General features: G+C 59.2%; 1 protein-coding gene across 2 annotated transcripts; it reads right to left on the bottom strand.

Moving 5' to 3' along the window:
* Nucleotides 1-117: 117 nt before the first annotated feature.
* LOC119089725 (uncharacterized) lies at nucleotides 118-18,130 on the bottom strand. 2 transcript variants are annotated; one of them, XM_037212536.1, is made up of 8 exons: nucleotides 18,055-18,130; nucleotides 14,840-14,903; nucleotides 5,591-5,748; nucleotides 4,925-5,069; nucleotides 3,742-3,975; nucleotides 2,598-2,764; nucleotides 1,318-1,588; nucleotides 118-719 (listed from the first exon to the last, which is right to left on the bottom strand). In XM_037212536.1, exons 1-8 carry the CDS (start codon nucleotides 18,109-18,111, stop codon nucleotides 691-693), a joined length of 1,125 nt encoding a protein of 374 aa, XP_037068431.1. In that variant the 5' UTR covers nucleotides 18,112-18,130; the 3' UTR covers nucleotides 118-690. The 2 variants fall into 2 exon arrangements, with proteins under 2 accessions (XP_037068431.1, XP_037068432.1); XM_037212537.1 differs by having other exon boundaries at nucleotides 14,840-14,888; nucleotides 18,055-18,128.
* Between the last annotated feature and the right edge of the window lie 489 nt (nucleotides 18,131-18,619).

Raw genomic sequence — 18,619 nt, 5'->3', positions numbered from 1 at the left:
CTTCGTCGCGTATTACTCCACCTACAGAATATTGTAACAATAAATAGGGTCGATGGCCTAGCGATGAGGACGGAAAGATGCGGCTGTTCTACGGAGCTTGTCTACAAAGGTTCTAGCGTTCTGGTCTACCGGTCTATTGGGTTGATTTGCTTCACATGGTATGGGTAAGACGTTGAGCACGTATCAATACGACGCATCGCTTCGACTCTCTCACCGTTGAGAGCACGTGTGCCGGCCTGCTGGGCGCGCCGCACCGTCCGCCGCACGGGCTCGACCCTGCGCTGGCGCCCGCCGCCACTCAGAACTACACTAACGCGGCCGGCTCAGGTCCCGGCCACGCGCAGACTGCCGCCGTCGCTGGGCACTGCACGGAAGACGCACACTCGCCGCACTCGCCGCACGCCGCGGACCGACGGTGCGGACTTCGCACGGCGCGCCGCGGACGCGCGAGTCCATGCGGGCGGCGGGCGGACTCCATCCGGAGGCGTGGCGTCCGCGACGACCCCCGCGTCATGGGCGGACGCGCGACCAGGGGGAGGGTTTCCGGGAGGGGAGGGGTTCGCCGCCGGAGGATGCGTCGACGGCGGAGTTGACCGGCCGACAGCGAGCGTCCCGCTCCCGCTGCTCGGCTGTGGCGCTGAGCTGACCCGGGCCCGCAGCACCTCAGGCGAGTGGGCTACCCAGCCGGGATCAGTTGCAGACACCGTCCGGGCAGTTCACTGCACGGAGAGGAAAACAAGCATCAGTGTCGGCCTCTGTCTGTCGTAGCACAGCGTGAGGGCGATCAAGACCAACCTTGACTTAATGGTGTCTGTTGGGCAGTAACCGAAATATAAAAGCAAACCATAGAGCAATGAACGCCTCTCTTCACCATGGCAATCGTCAGGCATGAGATAGCCAGCGAAATATCCTTGAGGAAAAGAATCAAAAGCCAAATGTGAGCAACTTAACACAATCGATCATGATCAGTCGTAGTTTAGCCTACTTGGCTACTGCACGCATTCAAGCGAGTGTTAGATGAGAGTTAAGTCTTCGTTTTTGGTTGTCTCGAGACTATTTCAATTGCTGCATCGTCTCTGATAGACACTCGACCAACATTCAAGTTGACTCGCACTACCGTGCGTTTTGTACCCCCACCTACAAATAAAACACCAGCATCCGTTATTGCCTCAGAAGCGTGTGCCAAGCTAACGTCCGTTACCCCGTTCCTCTCGCGTTCCACCACTAACACACGCTTCTGCCATCTTCCAGCGTGCTCCCTCCCGGTCCCTGGCAGACCGCCCGCCCCGACACCTGGCGGCCGCCTCGCCAACTAACCGCAGTGTCCGAGCCGGTAGTCGTGACCCTCGGGGCACTTCTGGCAGCAGAGCATAGGCACTGCCTTGGTGCGCTTGCCCTGGCGACTGAGTACGGGCAGCACCAGCTCGATGTTGTCGTAGTCGATGAGGGTCATGAAGGCGTTGTCCTCGGTGACAGTGTTGAGCGCCTCGCCGACAATGTCGACGAAACCCTCCTGGTCGGTGATGTTGTAGACTGGCGTGTCAATGGTGAGCACCACGTCAACCAGCGGGCGGCCATCGTTGTCACGCTGCGGGGAGATGGCCGTTGTCAGTAATGGACAGGGGGAGATTTGGCTGGAGGTCTGAGGTGATAGAGGTCTAAAGGTCTGGGGTGGGGTGAGAGACGCATGATGAGAACCTAGTGTGCACCAGACGTTGAATTTGGTGACCTCCATAGACCGTTGAGTCGCAATGGAGAAGCATTGTGCTTTACTGATTGTCATTTTGACCCGTCGTGAACCGAGGAACGAATCGCCATTCACAGATACAACAGTCGCTTGAAAGGCCATACATGATTCAGCAGAGTTGCTGGACCACAACCACGAGCATTGTTCCATGGGCAAGTTATTGCTTGTCTCAGTAATCTGAGGTCAAAACTTGAGAAGGCGAGCCGGGCACGTTTATTAAAAACGAATGCATTTTTGGCACTGCTATTCTTCTATTCTTCATGTATTTCTCTTAATGCCAGAGGCGATGTTTGTGCGATTCGCTAAGTGGTTTGAGAAGCTATTTGCCGCCATCTAATTTACACGTAAATTTGATTTGATTTCGCAGTAAAGCTAAACACTTTGTATGTGTGTGAGCCAAGCCGAATCAATCTGTATAGTTACAAACAGAGGAGGCATCAGACACATTCAGTGTTCAACCATGCGGTGCCAACTTATGCAGACGCTACAATACAGAAACAGTACGTATGGGGAGATCTTGTAAGTCACCATTCGACCCTTATAAGATCAACTGAAAAGAACAAAGTCGCAAGTTCACGTGTAACATGGCGAATAACGGGACGAGGGGGTTTCGCTCGATACGGGCAAAAAACCCTAAGCTTCTAACTTTTCGTCACTATGAGTTCCTGTTCTGGATATAACCGACCTCCGATATACCAGAACAGCCGGGTTAAGCGAAAATGTGAAACCGTCATCATGTGAGAATGCGTCACCCGTGAGAATATCTGTCGCTTCAAGGCCGTTTCCATGGTCACGAGAGCGTTGTGACCCCTCCCCCTCGTCCCCGTGCATGGAGAGCGAGTGGCCTTACCGATGTCTTCATGCTGAGGTCGGAGACGCCGCACTCCTCCGGATATGGACAGAAGATGTCGTTGTACTTGTAGACGAGGCCGTCGAACTGGTGTTTGAGTGACTCCACCGACTCGCGTTGGTACGTGATCTTATACTGCAGGTTGGCGGAAAACACGGGCACGATCTCTGCGGGTTGGACACGAGCTCGTTATGGCCGGTTGCCCACGTGTAACACCCGTGTAGCACCCGTGTAGCACTGCATGTCGGCGCTTCAGGCTCGCCATGAGCTCTGGCTCGTATTCACCTCCACCAGCAATGGTTGAAATGCTGCCACCTGAGAACTTTTGTAGCGAGATGGTACAAATACGCAGAAGTGACATGGCTACCAAAATACCTGGATTCTACTCCTGCCACGGAGCATGTGCATCACATGGCAAAACAACGCTACCATACTCATGAAATGTGCTTTTGGAACGTAATCGTGAAAGCCATCAAAGCTCGTCACTAAACGGTAGCCCCTGCAGTTCACTGAGCTAAAACGTGCAGCCCTGTAGCTCGGTTGGTAGCGAGTCCAGCTGTGTTAGGTGTGTAACAGACATGTGGGATAAAAACCGAACGGCGCTCGTAAAGCTGGTCTTTGACGGCAATTATCAAAGGACGAGAGCCCAGGATGAGACATAGTTTGCCGTGTCGCGGCAGTGCTGGGCATGTATCGACCAATGTTACTTGAACTAGAATTGCTGTGATGGAGAGCTGGGATCGAGGTTTTCGAAGCAATACTAGTATGGGTTCTGATACCAAGTGCATACCAAAAATATTCGGAAAGATTTCCTTGTAAAGATCATGCCATATCAGACATGCCAGTCCCCGATGATGATATGGAACGTGATACACACACACACACACACACACACACACACACACACACACACACACACATATATATATATATATATATATATATATATATATATATATATATATATATATATATATACCGTGCAGCACAAACCGTAACTGTCAAGTTCCGTGGAGCCGCAAAGACCAGTCCCACCCAGCCCGCCTTTAAACGCCACCGCGAGTGCTACAGCAACCCGCCGAGCCCCACTGCAGAAGCCCCTCGAGCGGCCTCGGCGGCGGCGGGGGGGGGGGGGGGTACTCACGGTAGCACTGGGGCGCGCTGCCGCTCGGACTCCACTCGCCACCAGCGCCGCACGAGTACTTCTTGGCCGGTGACTCATAAAAGCCGTAGCCCTCCTCGCAGCGCGCCTGGCACATGGAGCCCTTGCTCCAGAGGATGTCGTTGTTGCAGTCGCCGTTGGCGTTGACCTCGGAGACACCCCGGCACAGCGTGGTCGTGTGCAGCGGCGCCACAAAGTTGGGACACGTCTCCACATCTGGGGACGGGTGGGGTGTTGTTGGTGGCTTGTTCGCCTGAGCTTTTGATGAGGAGATGGTTAAAGGAGCAAGCGCTGCATTGGGTCATACGGCAGATGCATGTGTTCTCCAGCCTTCACTGCGCACCTGGTGCACAAAGTATGCACCGTCGTTTGGGGACACTGTGCTAACGGTCCTTGTACAGGTGATTTAATCTTGTCGGACCTTTGGTAATGGTCCAACTTTTCCTGTAAGGCCTTTTAGGTATGGATTTATGCAGGGGCTCTTTCAGCGCCCCACTTGCATCACGGAAAATAGCCAATGGTGTCGATCGGAACAGGATGTAAGCTAATCCGCGAAGTCTACAATGCACCAACCATGTAATTAAAAATCGATTGAAAACAGACCATGCAAAATATTTCAAGGTGACAGCAGCCGATGAAACAGTTATCTGCCGCTGTTGCCTAACATTAATTTCACAGAATCTTGTTGATGCTTGGATAACCTGGTACTCAGATGGTGATATTACAAACAACTGACAAGAGGCCAACAACCCCGGCGCTGTACTGATCATGAACTTCACTCTTCAGAAAAAGGAAGCTCTTTGTCCCGCCTTGGCCTTGACGGCAGCACAAACAAAAACGGCTTGCGATGCAGGGAGAGCCAGTGTCACCCACGTGAACAATAAGTCAAGGCAACGTATTCCGCCTGCGTGCTAAGCCTTGCGTGAAAAACGCGGCCGTCCCTGATGGCTTTCCCGGGCATGGAGGGCGGGCTTCAGAGCTCGCTGCGGACCCGAGGAGGTGGGTCCACAAGGAGGCGGAAAGGAGGGAATTGGGCCGCGAACTCCCTGCGGACTGGAGAAGCTGGGATGACGGCCTCTGCTGCGGCCGGGGGGGGGGGGGGGACCAGTTTGTCAGCTCTGCCGGCTGGAGGTGAGGGGAGGACAGATCGTGAGCTCCCGCTTACCGACGGCCTGGTTGACGGTGGCGGCCGGACCCAGCTGCGAGTTCTCGAGCACAGCGGCCACCGAGAACGTGTAGTCGACGCCCGGTCTGATGCAGTAGTCGCACACGGCTGGGTTCATGTCGTACGAACACTGCTGCTCGTCACACTGTGGAGCGGGCGGCGCGGGGTGAGACGGCGACCCGCCGACACGCGCCAGGGGTGAGGCTCTGCGCGGCGCAGGCGCACCGGCGGCAGAGGTGAGCACAGGTGACGCCGGTGAGGATGGACTTGCGTCTGAGTTGGACCGAGGTGCCGCGAGCACGAGCGAGCCCACGGCAGAGGTCACCACACGTACGGTTTTTGTCGGGCCAGCGTCAGCATCAGAGGTCAGAACACCCACGGCAGAGGTCACCACACATACCGCTTTTGTCGGGCCAGCGTCAGTGTCAGAGGTCAGAACACCCACGGCAGAGGTCACCACACATACCGCTTTTGTCGAGCCAGCGTCAGCATCAGAGGTCAGAACAGATGCGAACAACAAGGCGGGCTCCACTTCAGGAGCTGCACGCCGGCTCAACGCAGACACCCCGAAAACATGCAGCGCGTGAAAAGTCGCCTATCAAAGCAGCCGGCCGATGACGCAGCCGACGTCAGACGAGGCACCGGAGGACCAGCACCCTCCCTCACCTTGATCTCGGTGTCGTAGCTGGTGCTGCCGCCCAGCACGACCATGATGTAGGAGTTAAGGTCACCCTCGCAGGCCGGCCGGTCCCACGTGATGCGCACCCACGACACCAGCTCCGACACGCGCAGGTTCTGCGGCTTGCTCGCCTCCGCGTTGCCCGCTGCCGGAAGGAGGCGCGGTTTGGGTCGAGTCGAGGCGGGTCGGCGGTTGACGTGGTCGGCCTATACGCTGACAGTGTGGTGATGCCAGTGAGGACTTTGAGTTGGGGACCCAGGTCTGATTTTTGCGCCTAGCATAAATGTTAAGCTGAGCCCATTGTGGTAGCCTCTGCTTGGATCTTCGAACACTTAGCATGAACGTTCTCAAAAAACAGCTGGCGTGGCGGCATAATCAACGATGCCTGTGCCGACGAAGTCGGTTTCGACACTTCCGTCAAAGCCTACATAACGAATCTGCGGTAACCATACATACACTTCAAATCAGATAGGTACAAAGCTGCTTGAGGCGGACCATAATAGGCGAAAAGGGAGCACACTCGGGTGGGCCTGTGAATAGTATGGCCTAGTAGTTCGTTTAGGTAAGTGGCCGTCTCCCGGAAGCAAAGACACGATTTGTTGAAAGCATATGAAATAAAATGAGAATGAAATGACCCACTCAGCCACAGACCACAGACATAAGCAGCCGTCCAGACACATTCCTCAATGATTTAGGGTATGGCGAGTCCGTTGCAATGTCTGTTAGTGGCAAACCAACCCACGACTTCTGGTCATTCTCAGAGCTCGTGCAGTGAAATCCACAGAGGTCATTGTCCCCCACCGTTGGCAGCCACGCCCACGTCGACATCGGCTGTCACCTCACGAGCCGAGACCCTGCCCTTCTCGGCGCTCCGTTGCTGCAGCGCCACGGCCGCCAAACGCGGGGTCGCGCGCAGCCGGCTGGACGGCGCACGTCGGGCCGAACCCGGCGCGCGGCCGGCTGGACGGCGCACGTCGGGCCGAACCCGGCGCGCGGCCGGCTGGACAGCGCGTGTCGGGCCGAACCCGGCGCGCCGGCGGCATACCGCGGCGCCGCTTACGAGTGAGCCGCCCGCTTAATGCGGCGCTAATTGTCGCCAGTGAAAGCGTCGGTCACGTGAGCGCGGACACCACTTCTCAGGGGCCAGCGGCCGGCTGGCGGCGGGGCGGCCCCCTCCGCCTCCGGACGCGGCTCCAGCAGCGCCGCACGCTCGGCGTAGGCGTCGGCGGAAGCTGTGAGGCTGCTGGAGAAGCCTCGGGGAATCGGCCCTGCCACCACAGCCCTGAGCGCTGCGGTCCCCGGCACGAGCTGGCTGATCGGTCGGCGTTACGCCATCGAAAAGCCTGAAACCATGCCCGCGGCTGACAGCGGGCAGTCCATGGACGCTGAGCGTGGACCGCGCTCCCAGCAGCATGCCACTTTGGAATGGGAATATGCTCCGTCAGCGAAGAAGAGTGAAAATGTGAAAGCGTCTACTCCAGCTAACATCCAGAGCATTTAATTCCTGTTTTCATGTGTTGATCACACACATTTCACACAAGCTGCCTCGCATCTAGAAACGCTATATAAATCAGTTATGATATATAAATCAAACGTGCATCCACTTTCCATCTGAGTCAGAGGTTTTTGATCAGATGATACTACAGCCTGGTGAGGCACGGGTAAGACTTGATATCGTGCAGCCAGGACGGAGCCGGACTGACATGGCGTTTGTTTCTTGTGTCGCCACAGCGTCAACACTGTCGCATGACCGCCGACTTTCCTCAGCCCAAGCGCCGGATTCATGAGCGGTCATGGCTTAAAAAACGAGACATGCTGTTGCCCACCTAAATCGTGAACACACGCTAAAGAGAACGGATCAGCAGCGCTCGTCAGTGACTAAGGTTGCTACCCCGTCAGGAAACACAAACGCTGCCGTTCGGGCCATCACCGTAGCGAAACTCCGAAAGTCGACTTTGGGCGCGGCGGGTCCCGTTTTCTCTCCGAAAGAGCGTGATTTCTCCTGCAAAGTGGCCACATATTGGAAGGGACGCGGGCGGCGGCCGAGCGGGCGGCCGGAGGCTGTCGGTCGGACCACGCCCTCATCGGGCCGGCGCGGTAGGCCGGGCCTCTGCGGCCGGTGAGCCGGGCAGACCGGGCCAGTCAGGACCGGTGGCCTGGGGTCAGCCAGGACAGCCGACCGAGGACCCTTCTACTTCGCGGACGACAGGGACTGCCGGCCGGGGATCGTCGAGGTCCGGCTGCCCGGGACCTTTGGGACCGGCGGTCGTGTATCATAGGAGCCTCCGGGCGCGGACCACCGGCTGGGGAACATCAGGGCATCTGGCCGGGGACCGGTCTTTGGAGACTACCAGCATCACAGGCCGGGTACCATCACAGCCCACGGGTCGCAGTCCTAGAGTCAGCGAGGACTACACTCGGCACCATCAGCCAGTGCCACCGGTCTGGACCGGACCGCAGGACCACCGGACCACCCAATCATGACTGACGAGACTCCGAGGACCGCCGCTCAGGACCATCAGCTTGGATCGCCGACCAGGACCGGACGGGTCCAGGACCGCCGCCTCCGAGCCGGACCGGACCAGGATCGGTGGCGGCCTGGCCAGCGGGCATCCGGTGGTAGCCCAGATTCTCCCACTTTCTCCACGCCGGTGCCACGCGCTGGCCTCGTGTCGTAACGGCTATCGATAGCCTCACGCGGAAAACCTTGAAATTGGAGCGGCCGGGCGCGGTTTTCCTGCAGGCGGGCGCGGTCCATCGGGAGTGGTCCATGAGCGCTCGACAGACAGCTGGACCACCGGTCGTCAGGAACGGCTCCTCCCCATGGCTCCCACTAATGGCGCCTTCCCTCGGAGCATGGTGCCGAGCACGAAAAGCTCCCCTCCAAGGACACGGTAGCTGCTTGTCGTGATGCCCTTTTTGCCGGCACCCCTCTTGCGGGGCCCGATCCGTGGACAGGTTGCCGCCTGGCGCCGGTCGCCCGCAGCCGACCGCTGACCGGTGCCAGGCCCCGCACCAGCTCCCCGGACCACGGCGTGACCTGTCCTGGCGCGTGAACATGTCGTCCGCCCTCTGGCCCGCCGCCAGCCGGCTTTCTCCGCCACGGCTCCGATCAGCGACCTCTCCGCAGCCGGCAGCCGGGTGCGGCCGCGCGCCGACGCCGGTGGTCTATGGCCTCGCGCACGCCTGCCGTTCTGAATCGCTCGTGCGCGCCCGTCCCCGCTGCCGGCACGCAGAGCGTTGCAGAGACGGCGCGACGCGGCCGCGCCATCCTGGGGCTAAACCACCGGGCCCCGGAGGACGTGGGGAGCATGGCGCCGACGAATCACGCCCAGTCGTGTTCCGCCAAATGGGTATGCCTCCGGCTGCGTTTTTTTAGTCGGGCGCGCGCTTTTCCAGTCGGGTTAGGCGCGCAAACAGGGTTGACGAGCTGAGGCCGGTTTTCTGGCCTCCTCAGCGGCTACCGTATGGCTTAGTCGGCCAATTGCCGGCGTTGCGGGCAGGGGTGCTTAGACGCCACCGGTCTGTGCGGTTTTCGTGCGGAGAGGCTCCGATGCAGCCGTGATATATCATGACGTGGCCGGACTTGATCGATGGTGAGGTGGGCGTCCCCCCCCCCCCCCCCCCCCACTAACGGTGTCCGCTTAGGAAAGAAGGGGACCCAAGCGCGGGCCAGGGTTGGGCAATCTATCGGACGATTCCGGCATCGTGGTAGGCACGCGAGGGCACGTGCTTCCGCTGATGAAGTGCCCGCAGGTACGGAATTTTGTCGTCCACCTGCGACTTCATTTTTAAAATTAACTTAAGGCCGAGTTCTAATGACGATTTACAATATTTTCACGAGGTAGGTTGTATAACTGACTGATCAGGGCTAATGTCATGCTGATGTTCGTTTTTGTATTTTTGTTTGCTTATTCATGATCAAAATGTATTTATGCAGCATTGTTCTTTGTGCATGCCTGGCCAGTCCATTGTTTCAGCGGCGGTCGCTCGTGTTCGAAGAAGCAAAAACAAAAGGTGAGCGCCTTTTTCAATGCATGCCATACATATCTGTATCTGCACACCTTTCATGCATCGCTCGTGACCTCTGGGGACACTCAGACACTCAACAAAACGGGAAGACGGCTGGCATCATGACAAGCTAGATCTACACATCCCATCACACTACAACTGGCACGGTGCCAGCGCCTCGAGCGGCTCGTTTGTCCGCCGATAAGCACGCACCGGGTCGCGGCAAGCTCCAGGGAATCAGGCATGTATGTAGACAGGCTTCTGTGTGCACACAGCACACCTAGATGTGTGCCTACTGCACTGATGCCCGTTGGGCACTCGGGCAGATGCTATGCACTGCTGGTGTGGCGCTCAACACAGATGCCTTTTCGCGCGCCGATGGTTAGATCCCACCCCCCCGCCACTTCGGAAAGCCTCCAGGAAAAGCCATGGTTTGGTGACTTTTGACTGAAATTCGTCGCGAAGGCAGACATTTTCTGCAAGAAGTTACCGACCCAAAGTAGATGCGCTTGCATCGGGCCATGCAGGCGGCATGCGCATGACTACCGTCCACGCTAGGCCACCGGCACCGCGCCCGGCTTATCCGCACGATTGACACCCGGACTTAAGCCTGGCGAGCGCGGCTCTCTCTGGAGGCAGCCGTCACCGGTTCCGGGACACTCCTTGGCGCAGCGTGCGGTCAGTGCCTAATGAGCATGCTGCGCGGCATACCACGCTGAGACACGGGGAGGGGGGGGGGGGGGGGGCACAGATTTCACAACGCACGGTGCGAGATGTGCTTCAGGACTAAGTAGCTCTCATGGCCATGTGCTCATTTGGTTAGCGCTGTCGGCCCTTGCGCAAGGACCGCCGCGTGCCTTCCAATTATGCACCGACAAAAAAGCGGACCGCTTTGCTTGCTCGCTTGCAGGCAATGTTGCCTTAGCTAAACGGACCTCTACGAGAAAATGACAACAGCGAGTCGTTCTTTCTGAGATTGCAGGATTAAGTCTTGCTGGATTCACGATATTTGTTGGACAAATTTTGGGCCGCATGAACCAATACAATGTGTGCACCAGCCAGCCATAGCTTTTCAAGGCCCGAGAGTTTGGTGGTGCCGAGGGCGTTAATGCTAAACGTCATAGCATGCAGTCTGCATCATTTGACGCTTGAGTGGCACTTGCCTATCCAGGCCCGGGTCTTGGCGCGCCTCTTCGGCCAGACAGAGCTGCTGACCACAGATGTCAGGATCGCGGGGGGGGGGGGAGGGACCAGGCCACAGACATCGCCACTGCAACGCTAAAATGCCACTGGATTCGTACGCATCTTACTGATTGATTGCAACCTTCAGGGTACAAGCCTCAAGTTGTTCCGTTGCTGTATCCGAAGGCAGGCGTTTCTTTTGATCGATGACGATGAGCCTTAAGCAGTTAAGGCCGATTTTTAAGCCCAGTGCCCATGGCATACCCAAGCGTCTCATCTCGTGAATGGAAGACGGCCCTCACACAAATCACGTGCAGATCTCCCTCAGGTCTTTTCCGACCGACGATCCTGCTTCGCTCGGTCACCAGCGACGCGCTGCAAGAAATGCTTTGTGCAACAGCTGACGGGCGGCGCTGGTTCGTGTACACGTGCCATGCTGCTGGAGCCCTGCACGCTTGACGAAGCTCAGACAGCATGTGGCCTTCTCCGAGATAAGCACGCTTTTCTTGGCGGACCGGTCGACCTCCAGATAATGAGTTTGTAAGACGGCACCCTGAGGTCGCTTCCGCGTTCGAGCACTTGTGACCCTGGCGCTACAAGGGGTGCGGTGCCACGTTGGGACCCTGTGGTGCGGTGCCACGCTGTGCGGTGCTACACGTGTGACCCTGGCGCTACAAGGGGTGCGGTGCCACGCTGAGACCCTGTGGTGCGGTGCCACGCTGTGCGGTGCTACACGTGTGACCCTGGTGCTACAGCGGGTGCGGTGCCACGCTGTGGATGGCCAGAGAGAGAGAGCGCTCGTGTGCATGCGGCGCTGCGTGCCAGCTCACACTCAGACACACGGAGCCGCAGCCGCGTGAGCAGGGTCAGATGGCGCCTCACACCGCTCAATCTCAGGCAGCTGACGTGAAAAGCGTCACCTTCGAGTGAAGATGGCCGGCACACTCTTGAAAACGTGTGAGGAGTGATGACAGAGGTGTTTAGTTTTCCAAGGAAGTGTTTTATCCTGCGTGTTTATACTAAATCAAACCTGACCGTTGGCAAGAATTGCATGTCGTGGTCGGACCAGACGGGTGCGACATAGTCAACGATAAAAATAGTTTTCGTAAATCGAGCGTGGGATCGTCACTTCAGCCGGCTTCTCTTGCTCACGTGCTCCCACACGCACACACCCACACCCACACCCACCCACACACCCACACCCACACACCCACACACCCACACCCACCCACCCACACCCACACCCACACCCACACCCACACCCACACACCCACACACCCACACCCACACCCACACCCACCCACACACCCACACCCACACACCCACACACCCACACCCACCCACCCACACCCACACCCACACCCACACCCACACACCCACACACCCACACCCACCCACCCACCCACACACACACACACACACACACACATTGCAACAGGCTTGATTTTGCATTCAAACGATTAGCGTGCTGCAATGTGGCAGGAGAAGCTATGACTATCCGGTACAGGGTACATGCACGCAAGCATTTATCGACGCAACGGTGCGATTCTTATCATTCATTCCGCAATCCGCTGTTGAAAGCCGCGCAGATCTACGCCGTTTGATTGCAAATCGCACAACCACCCAACCATTGGTCGCCTCAGTCGGGGCTCAGGAGGTGCACTCGGCAGCTTTCAACTAAATGAGACAAGATTATATCAGCCTAACCTCAGACTAGCCTGCATGTAGAAAATGACAGGAAAAACGCACCCAATAAGGCTCTGTTGTTGACCGCTGGGTAGTTACTGCTAGGTGGACGCGTGCTTAACCAGGCTTTAAGAATATGGCAATGTCCAAGTACTTTCCTCCTATGTCAGTAGCCTTCCACGGCTGACAGACAGGCAGGCAACGGTACCTGTCTGGTCTGCTTTCCACTCGGCGACTTCCCATGCTCAAGTCCCCCGACCTCCACCCCCCACCATCTCCCCGCACTCGCCTTCTCCCGGGATACCTGACCATGGGCACAGGACCGCCAAAGCGTCTGACGCAGATATACTCGACGCTGAGTCTCACGCACACTGCTTCACTAAAAGGCATGCTGAGCTTCGAAACGACCTCGGGATTGGCGCTGTTCCTGCGGCAGCGCTGCTCCCCCGGCCGAGCGGGGCGCGCTGATCGCCGGCTGGCGGGCCCGGCGGCGCCTCGCGGTGCAGCCGAAAGGTCGGCGGGTGAGCGGGGAGAGCACGGGCCGCCCCCACGGCCGCACGGCGCCCTCCCAGCGGGGCCCGCCGCTCCCGCGCGCCGTGACGCAAACCGCTGCCCTCTGACCCTTGCACAAGCCCCCCGGCAGTGGCGGCCGGTTCGTGAGTTTGCGCCGCTCCCAGCGCGTCCGCCCCGACCATCAGCATGGGCGGTTGTCGGGGTCGGGGTGGATGCGGCGGCGGTGCGTCCACCCTGTTTACCCAACTGGGAGAGGCCAGAGGCTTTTTATCCGCCCGATGGGAAGCACCCGCCCCTCGGCTCTCAACGGCGCTTTCAATGGGTTTCCAGTAGGCCAGGAAACGACGGAGAAACCGACTCCCTTTTTTAACGAGGTAGCTGCGATCAATATCTGGGAGCGAAACCCCGTCTCTGTATATCCCGTCTAATGTCACTCAGATTGCTGGACATAACTGTGTAATAGGAGGCCTGAAACGACGAATATGGGATATAATCTGGCGCACGAAAGCGTCAAGCATCTGTACGTGGAACATCTGCCACTCACGCACTACGGTAGTTGTACGGAACCAATGCTACATAGAACATCTGCAGACCGACAGCGCGGTTTCGCCAACCTCGCGATAGGCGTCCGGCCGCGATCGTGGCGTGGCGATAAGCCACACACCTCGACCCGACAGTGGAGAGGCGGCGGCGGCGCGGCCCGCGCCCCCCGGCTGGGGCGGCCCCTCGCGGACGGCTGCACCCCGTCGCGAGAAGGAAGCGCGTCGACCGCGCGCGGCGCCGAGATCTCATCCTCAAGGCGAACGGGGCCGGGTCCGGCAGCGGCGCCCAGCCTTGGTGCTGCACCACCGGCCGCGCAGCCGGGCGCGATCCGCCCGGTGGCGGCGCCACGCCCGCGCCCCTCCCTCTGCGGGTGGGCCCGCCCGAGCGCGGCCGCCCCCGCCGCCGCCCATGCGCACCTGCGCCGCCGCGGCGCCCCGGCCCGGCCTGCGGCGGACCCTGACCGGCCGCCGCTTACTGACCGCCGCGGCAGCCTCCGAGGGGCTGGCTTCCGCCGTGACGGCCGCCTGTCGACGCAGCGGCCTCTGATATGGACACGGCGGCGCGCGCTGGTGGCTGGAGCCGCCGTCACAGGACCGGTCGGCGGCTTTCTAGCACGCCGCGCCAGAAACGGCGCGGCGGCCCGGCTCGCGCGAGCGGCGCGTGCCTGAGATGGAACCAGTGGCGGATCGAGATGGAGACCGGTCATCCCCCAAGATGGCTAAGTTTCAGACAAAAGAAATTCAATCCGACAAGTGCTTGAAGTCAGCACCCTATTTTTTATTTTAAGCCCATCCAAGGCAGTGTTCTAGATCCGCCCTTGAATGGGAGCCGGCCAGCGTGCATGTCCCGCGCTGGGAGCACGTCGACGCGTGCAATTTCCGGCCGACGGGTTACCGCGCAGCCACTACTTGAAGTCCCCGTCTGACGATTTACCGCACAGCCACTACTTGAAGTCCCCGTCTGACGGTTTACCGCGCGGCCGTTCGGACGGCGTCGGCGACCTGGAGCTGCTCTCAGTGAGTATTAGCTAGCGTGTAGAAAGTGCGTGTCGGGTAACAGCCGGCATATGCCCGGAGTCGGCTTTCTTCACATGTTTAGGCGTAGCCAAGAGTGAAACGACGGTGAATCAGCCGACTTGTGCGCGAGGCAGATCGCACGGCGACACGCTGCCCGCTGTTTCGCCCGGAGGCGGTCATGTTCAGGGAGGCAGTTACAGGGTCATCACACGGACTTGGTGGCGCGAATCACACGCTTACAGCGCAGGTGGTGCCCCCATGGGATGGGTTGCCGAGTGCACTCACCGTCGCCGCAGACGGGTCCTCCTCCTGACAGCGAGTTGCCCAGACTCGGCTTCACCCGGCGTCCCTGCAACGGTGCAGACCAACAGTACACGACAAAGGGGCACGGTCGGCAGAATGCACTGGTCATCACATGCTTGAGATGGGGAGGCTCGTGGTGGGTCTGTGGGCCAGTGTGGTCTGCTCTCCTGGTGGTGGGTATATGGGTCAGTGTGGTGCGCTCCGCCCGTGACGGGTCTGTGGGTCTGTATGGGCCGCTCCGCCCGTGACGGGTCTGTGGGTCTGTATGGGCCGCTCCGCCCGTACGGGTCTGTGGGTCTGTATGGGCCGATCCGCCCGTGACGGGTCTGTGGGTCTGTATGGGCCGCTCGCCCGTGACGGGTCTGTGGGTCTGTATGGGCCGCTCCGCCCGTGACGGGTCTGTGGGTCTGTATGGGCCGCTCCACCCGTGACGGGTCTGTGGGTCTGTATGGGCCGCTCCACCCGTGACGGGTCTGTGGGTCGGTGTGACCTGGTCTCCTCGCAGTGGGTCTGTGGGTCAGTGAGGCCTGCTCTGCTCGTGGGTCTGTGGGTCAGTGTAGTCTGCTCTCCTGATAGTGGGTCTGTGGGTCATCGCTACCTGGTCTGCTCGTCCCGGGCCAGGCGGTGGTCGCTGGCCACCGCAGCGCCGGGCACGGACGCGCTCCAAGCACAATCTACATCGCATGCTCATCTGACGCCTCCGAAGCCATCAGTGAAGCCCGATCCTCATCACCCAGCTGCCGGTATGCAGAGCACGCGAATGGCGGCATGCAGCGGGAGCTGTGCAGGAGGCGGCGTGCGGCCGCGCCACATTCCGGGCAGACACGAGGCCCGGCACGGGGCTGGCGGAAGACGGTGACGCGCCAGTGGGTCACGGACTGCGGCCGCGTCAGTTCGGCCACCAATCGCTCACGGCCGGCCCGACGGCCGCAGCCGCCCGACGCGTCGCTGCGGCGGCGGCATGCACCGCGGGCGCGGGCGTCGCCGACCGCCGCTGGCCGCTGCCGGCGGGCTCAGCGCCGCCGCCGACGCCCGTCGCTCGGCGTCGGCGGGAGGCCGTCGGGCGGCGGAGGCTGACCCCACACGAGCGGGGCCTGCTCCCGGGCGTGCGCCGATCATTTCGGGAGGTGCGGCGACGCGGCGGAGAAACCGGCGGCGCCACTGCATACGGGATGAGCGGTAAGTGGGGCGCCGGCGCTCGTGCGCTCTGAACAGGTTCCTGGCGCGCGGCCGGGTCACTGACCGTGGCCCACATCCTGCCAGGTCAGTGGTGGTCGCGCGCGACCTGTCCCGGCCGGCCGCCCGGGCCGCGAAAGATCGGCTGACCTGATGTCATCGTGCTCTGGCTCGCGATCATCGGGAAGCGACCGCCTGACTGCTGGTCCTGGGTCGCCTCTCCGGCCTCATCAGTCAGACCCATAAGATCGGGATCGAGACACTATGTGCGCGGTGTTCCGGTTCCGTCATGAACCCTGTCAGGGTGGTGTGTCCTGTAAGCCTACTGCATCTCATCAGGGCTTTCCGCTAAGTTGCGAAATACGTCAAGGTTGACTACGCTGACTTCATCTCATACGGTGACGTGATAACTTCTGACCCCTATATCAGACGATGACGCAGAGCCAGCGGGTTTTTTACCAGTCCTTCAGTGTTGTGAGCCACGGACACCCAACTGGTGCTGCTCTCGTTGGTGAAGCCAGTTCTCAGAGCGTTAAGAGACCGTGAATGTGCATTGACACTGTTCTGGTGTCCAAGCCATCAGCTTCTGGCACCGTTCTGGCGGTTTGTTCCTGATCGTTGCGTTCATTCGACTTGTGCATGCGAGGCTCAGTCGTGACATTACAAATTCTTTCCCGGTCTTGTGGGAACCGCCGACCGCGACCGTTTATGGAGCGCGTCGACTCGGGGCTGCACGTCTTGTTTGGTCTGGTTTGCAACAGGGTTAAGTGAAAAGAATAGCAAGTTCGTTGTGTTTGTGCAAGTTTGACCAAAAATACACGTAATTAGATCACCAAGACGATTTCAGCCAAGCGCTCCACGACAGTACAAAAAAGTTAACAGCCTCCATGCCACAAGGAAGTGGTACTGCTCCAAAGGTGTCGATGCGTTTCATGTCAGCTCAAAACGATGTTTATAGTCAAGTATCATGATATTTGTCTCTAAACGCTTAACGTACAAACATGAGTTCAACTTATCAGAAAAGAGGACGGAGAAAAACAAATATAACCATATAATCTCGTTGAAAGAAGTAATTGCTCTTTTCTGATCAAATCTGCGAAGAATAGTTAGAAGAAGGGAAAAACAAATATAACCATATAATCTCGTTGAAAGAAGTAATTGCTCTTTTCTGATCAAATCTGCGAAGAATAGTTTGCAACATGAGCGTCGTGTTTGCACTTTATCTGCATAGTAATGTATTGATAGCATAACAAATATTGCCAGTTTATTTTGCACGCCTGCGCGCACCACGCAGTGCTAATCATCGCGCCCAGCTTGTACGCCGGGTTTTTGTACTGAGCCGTCATGTCTTGTCAGACTCGGGCCGGTACGTGGCGGCGAGGTTTTTATGCACGATGGACTGATATTAAGGCCCGCATGTGATGGCCTGAAACGTATCAATGCATGGCTCATATATTCAGGAGGCTAAGCGTTCGGGTCTGCACCTAGGTTCTAGGGGGTCGGCTGACTTGTGGCTATGAGCCCACTAGGTAGGCGACTGATATCAGTGCTTGTTATTAGTGTCCATGTCAAAGACGCAGAAACAGGAAGTCAACAATATGCAACGCAAGTTATCATAGACAACAAGTTTCTAACCAACGACAATTTTGTGGTCACCTTGGCATTCCTAACGCCTGCTCAGACCTCTGCGGCCGGAACAGACCGGAGAGCACATGCGCGTCCGGTTTTCAGCCTTGCCATGATTCCCACGTGCTTGCGGAATCCGCCTAATCCACCGGGCGCCGCTACTGGAGCTCACGTGGGCATGGACGCTTGTTACCAATGCAGCGAACGCAGGGAGCCGGCGCGAGCGAGCGGGGCGTCTCACGAGAAGTACGGTTGTTGGGAGCACCAGTGGTCGGGGACCAAGAGCCGTGCGTAGAGTGCAGAACCGTGCGTTAGGTGGGGTGGCGGAGGGGCGTGCAGTCTGTACAGAGCCGTGCGGGGTGCAGTGTCAGGCGCAGCGGAGCCGGGGCGCTCACCTGCTGCGGGACGGCGGCGGCCAGCGCCAGACAGGCCAGGAGCACGAGCAGCCTCATGTTGAGCGGATCACGTCTGGAGGGAGACTGGGGCGGGCGACGCGGGCCGCGCGCGGCTCTCACTGACCCAGAACCGGCCCAGCGGCCCAGGGGCGGCCGCCGTCGCCGCCGCCGCCGCCGCCACCGCACGCCACCCGCGGGCGCGGTCCGCGCCTGTGACGTCACATGCAACCGGCGGCGACACACTAGGGCTGGCCTGGGGACGGGGCAGGGAGGGCCTGGGGACGGACTGGGGACAGGCTCGGGGCGGGATAGGGATGACGGGGTTGAGCTGGAGACGAGCTGGAGACGGCCTGTGGGCAGCTAGAGACAGGCTGGGGACGGGCTGGGGATGGATTAGGGGCGAATTGGGGACGGTTGGGAGTAGCTGGTGACAAGCTGAAGAAGCGCTGGGGGCGCGCGGGGGAGGTGTGGGCACGACCAGTGGACGGGCTGGAGACGAGCTTGAGACAGGCTGGGGATCAACTGGGCACGGGCAAATGACGGGCTGGGGGCTGGGGACGACCTT

Source organism: Pollicipes pollicipes, unplaced genomic scaffold (genome assembly GCF_011947565.3).
Source record: "Pollicipes pollicipes isolate AB1234 unplaced genomic scaffold, Ppol_2.1 Scaffold_3087;HRSCAF=3621_pilon_pilon_pilon, whole genome shotgun sequence".
Classification (NCBI taxonomy): domain Eukaryota; kingdom Metazoa; phylum Arthropoda; class Thecostraca; order Pollicipedomorpha; family Pollicipedidae; genus Pollicipes; species Pollicipes pollicipes.
This window is presented reverse-complemented; position numbering and strand designations above follow the sequence as displayed.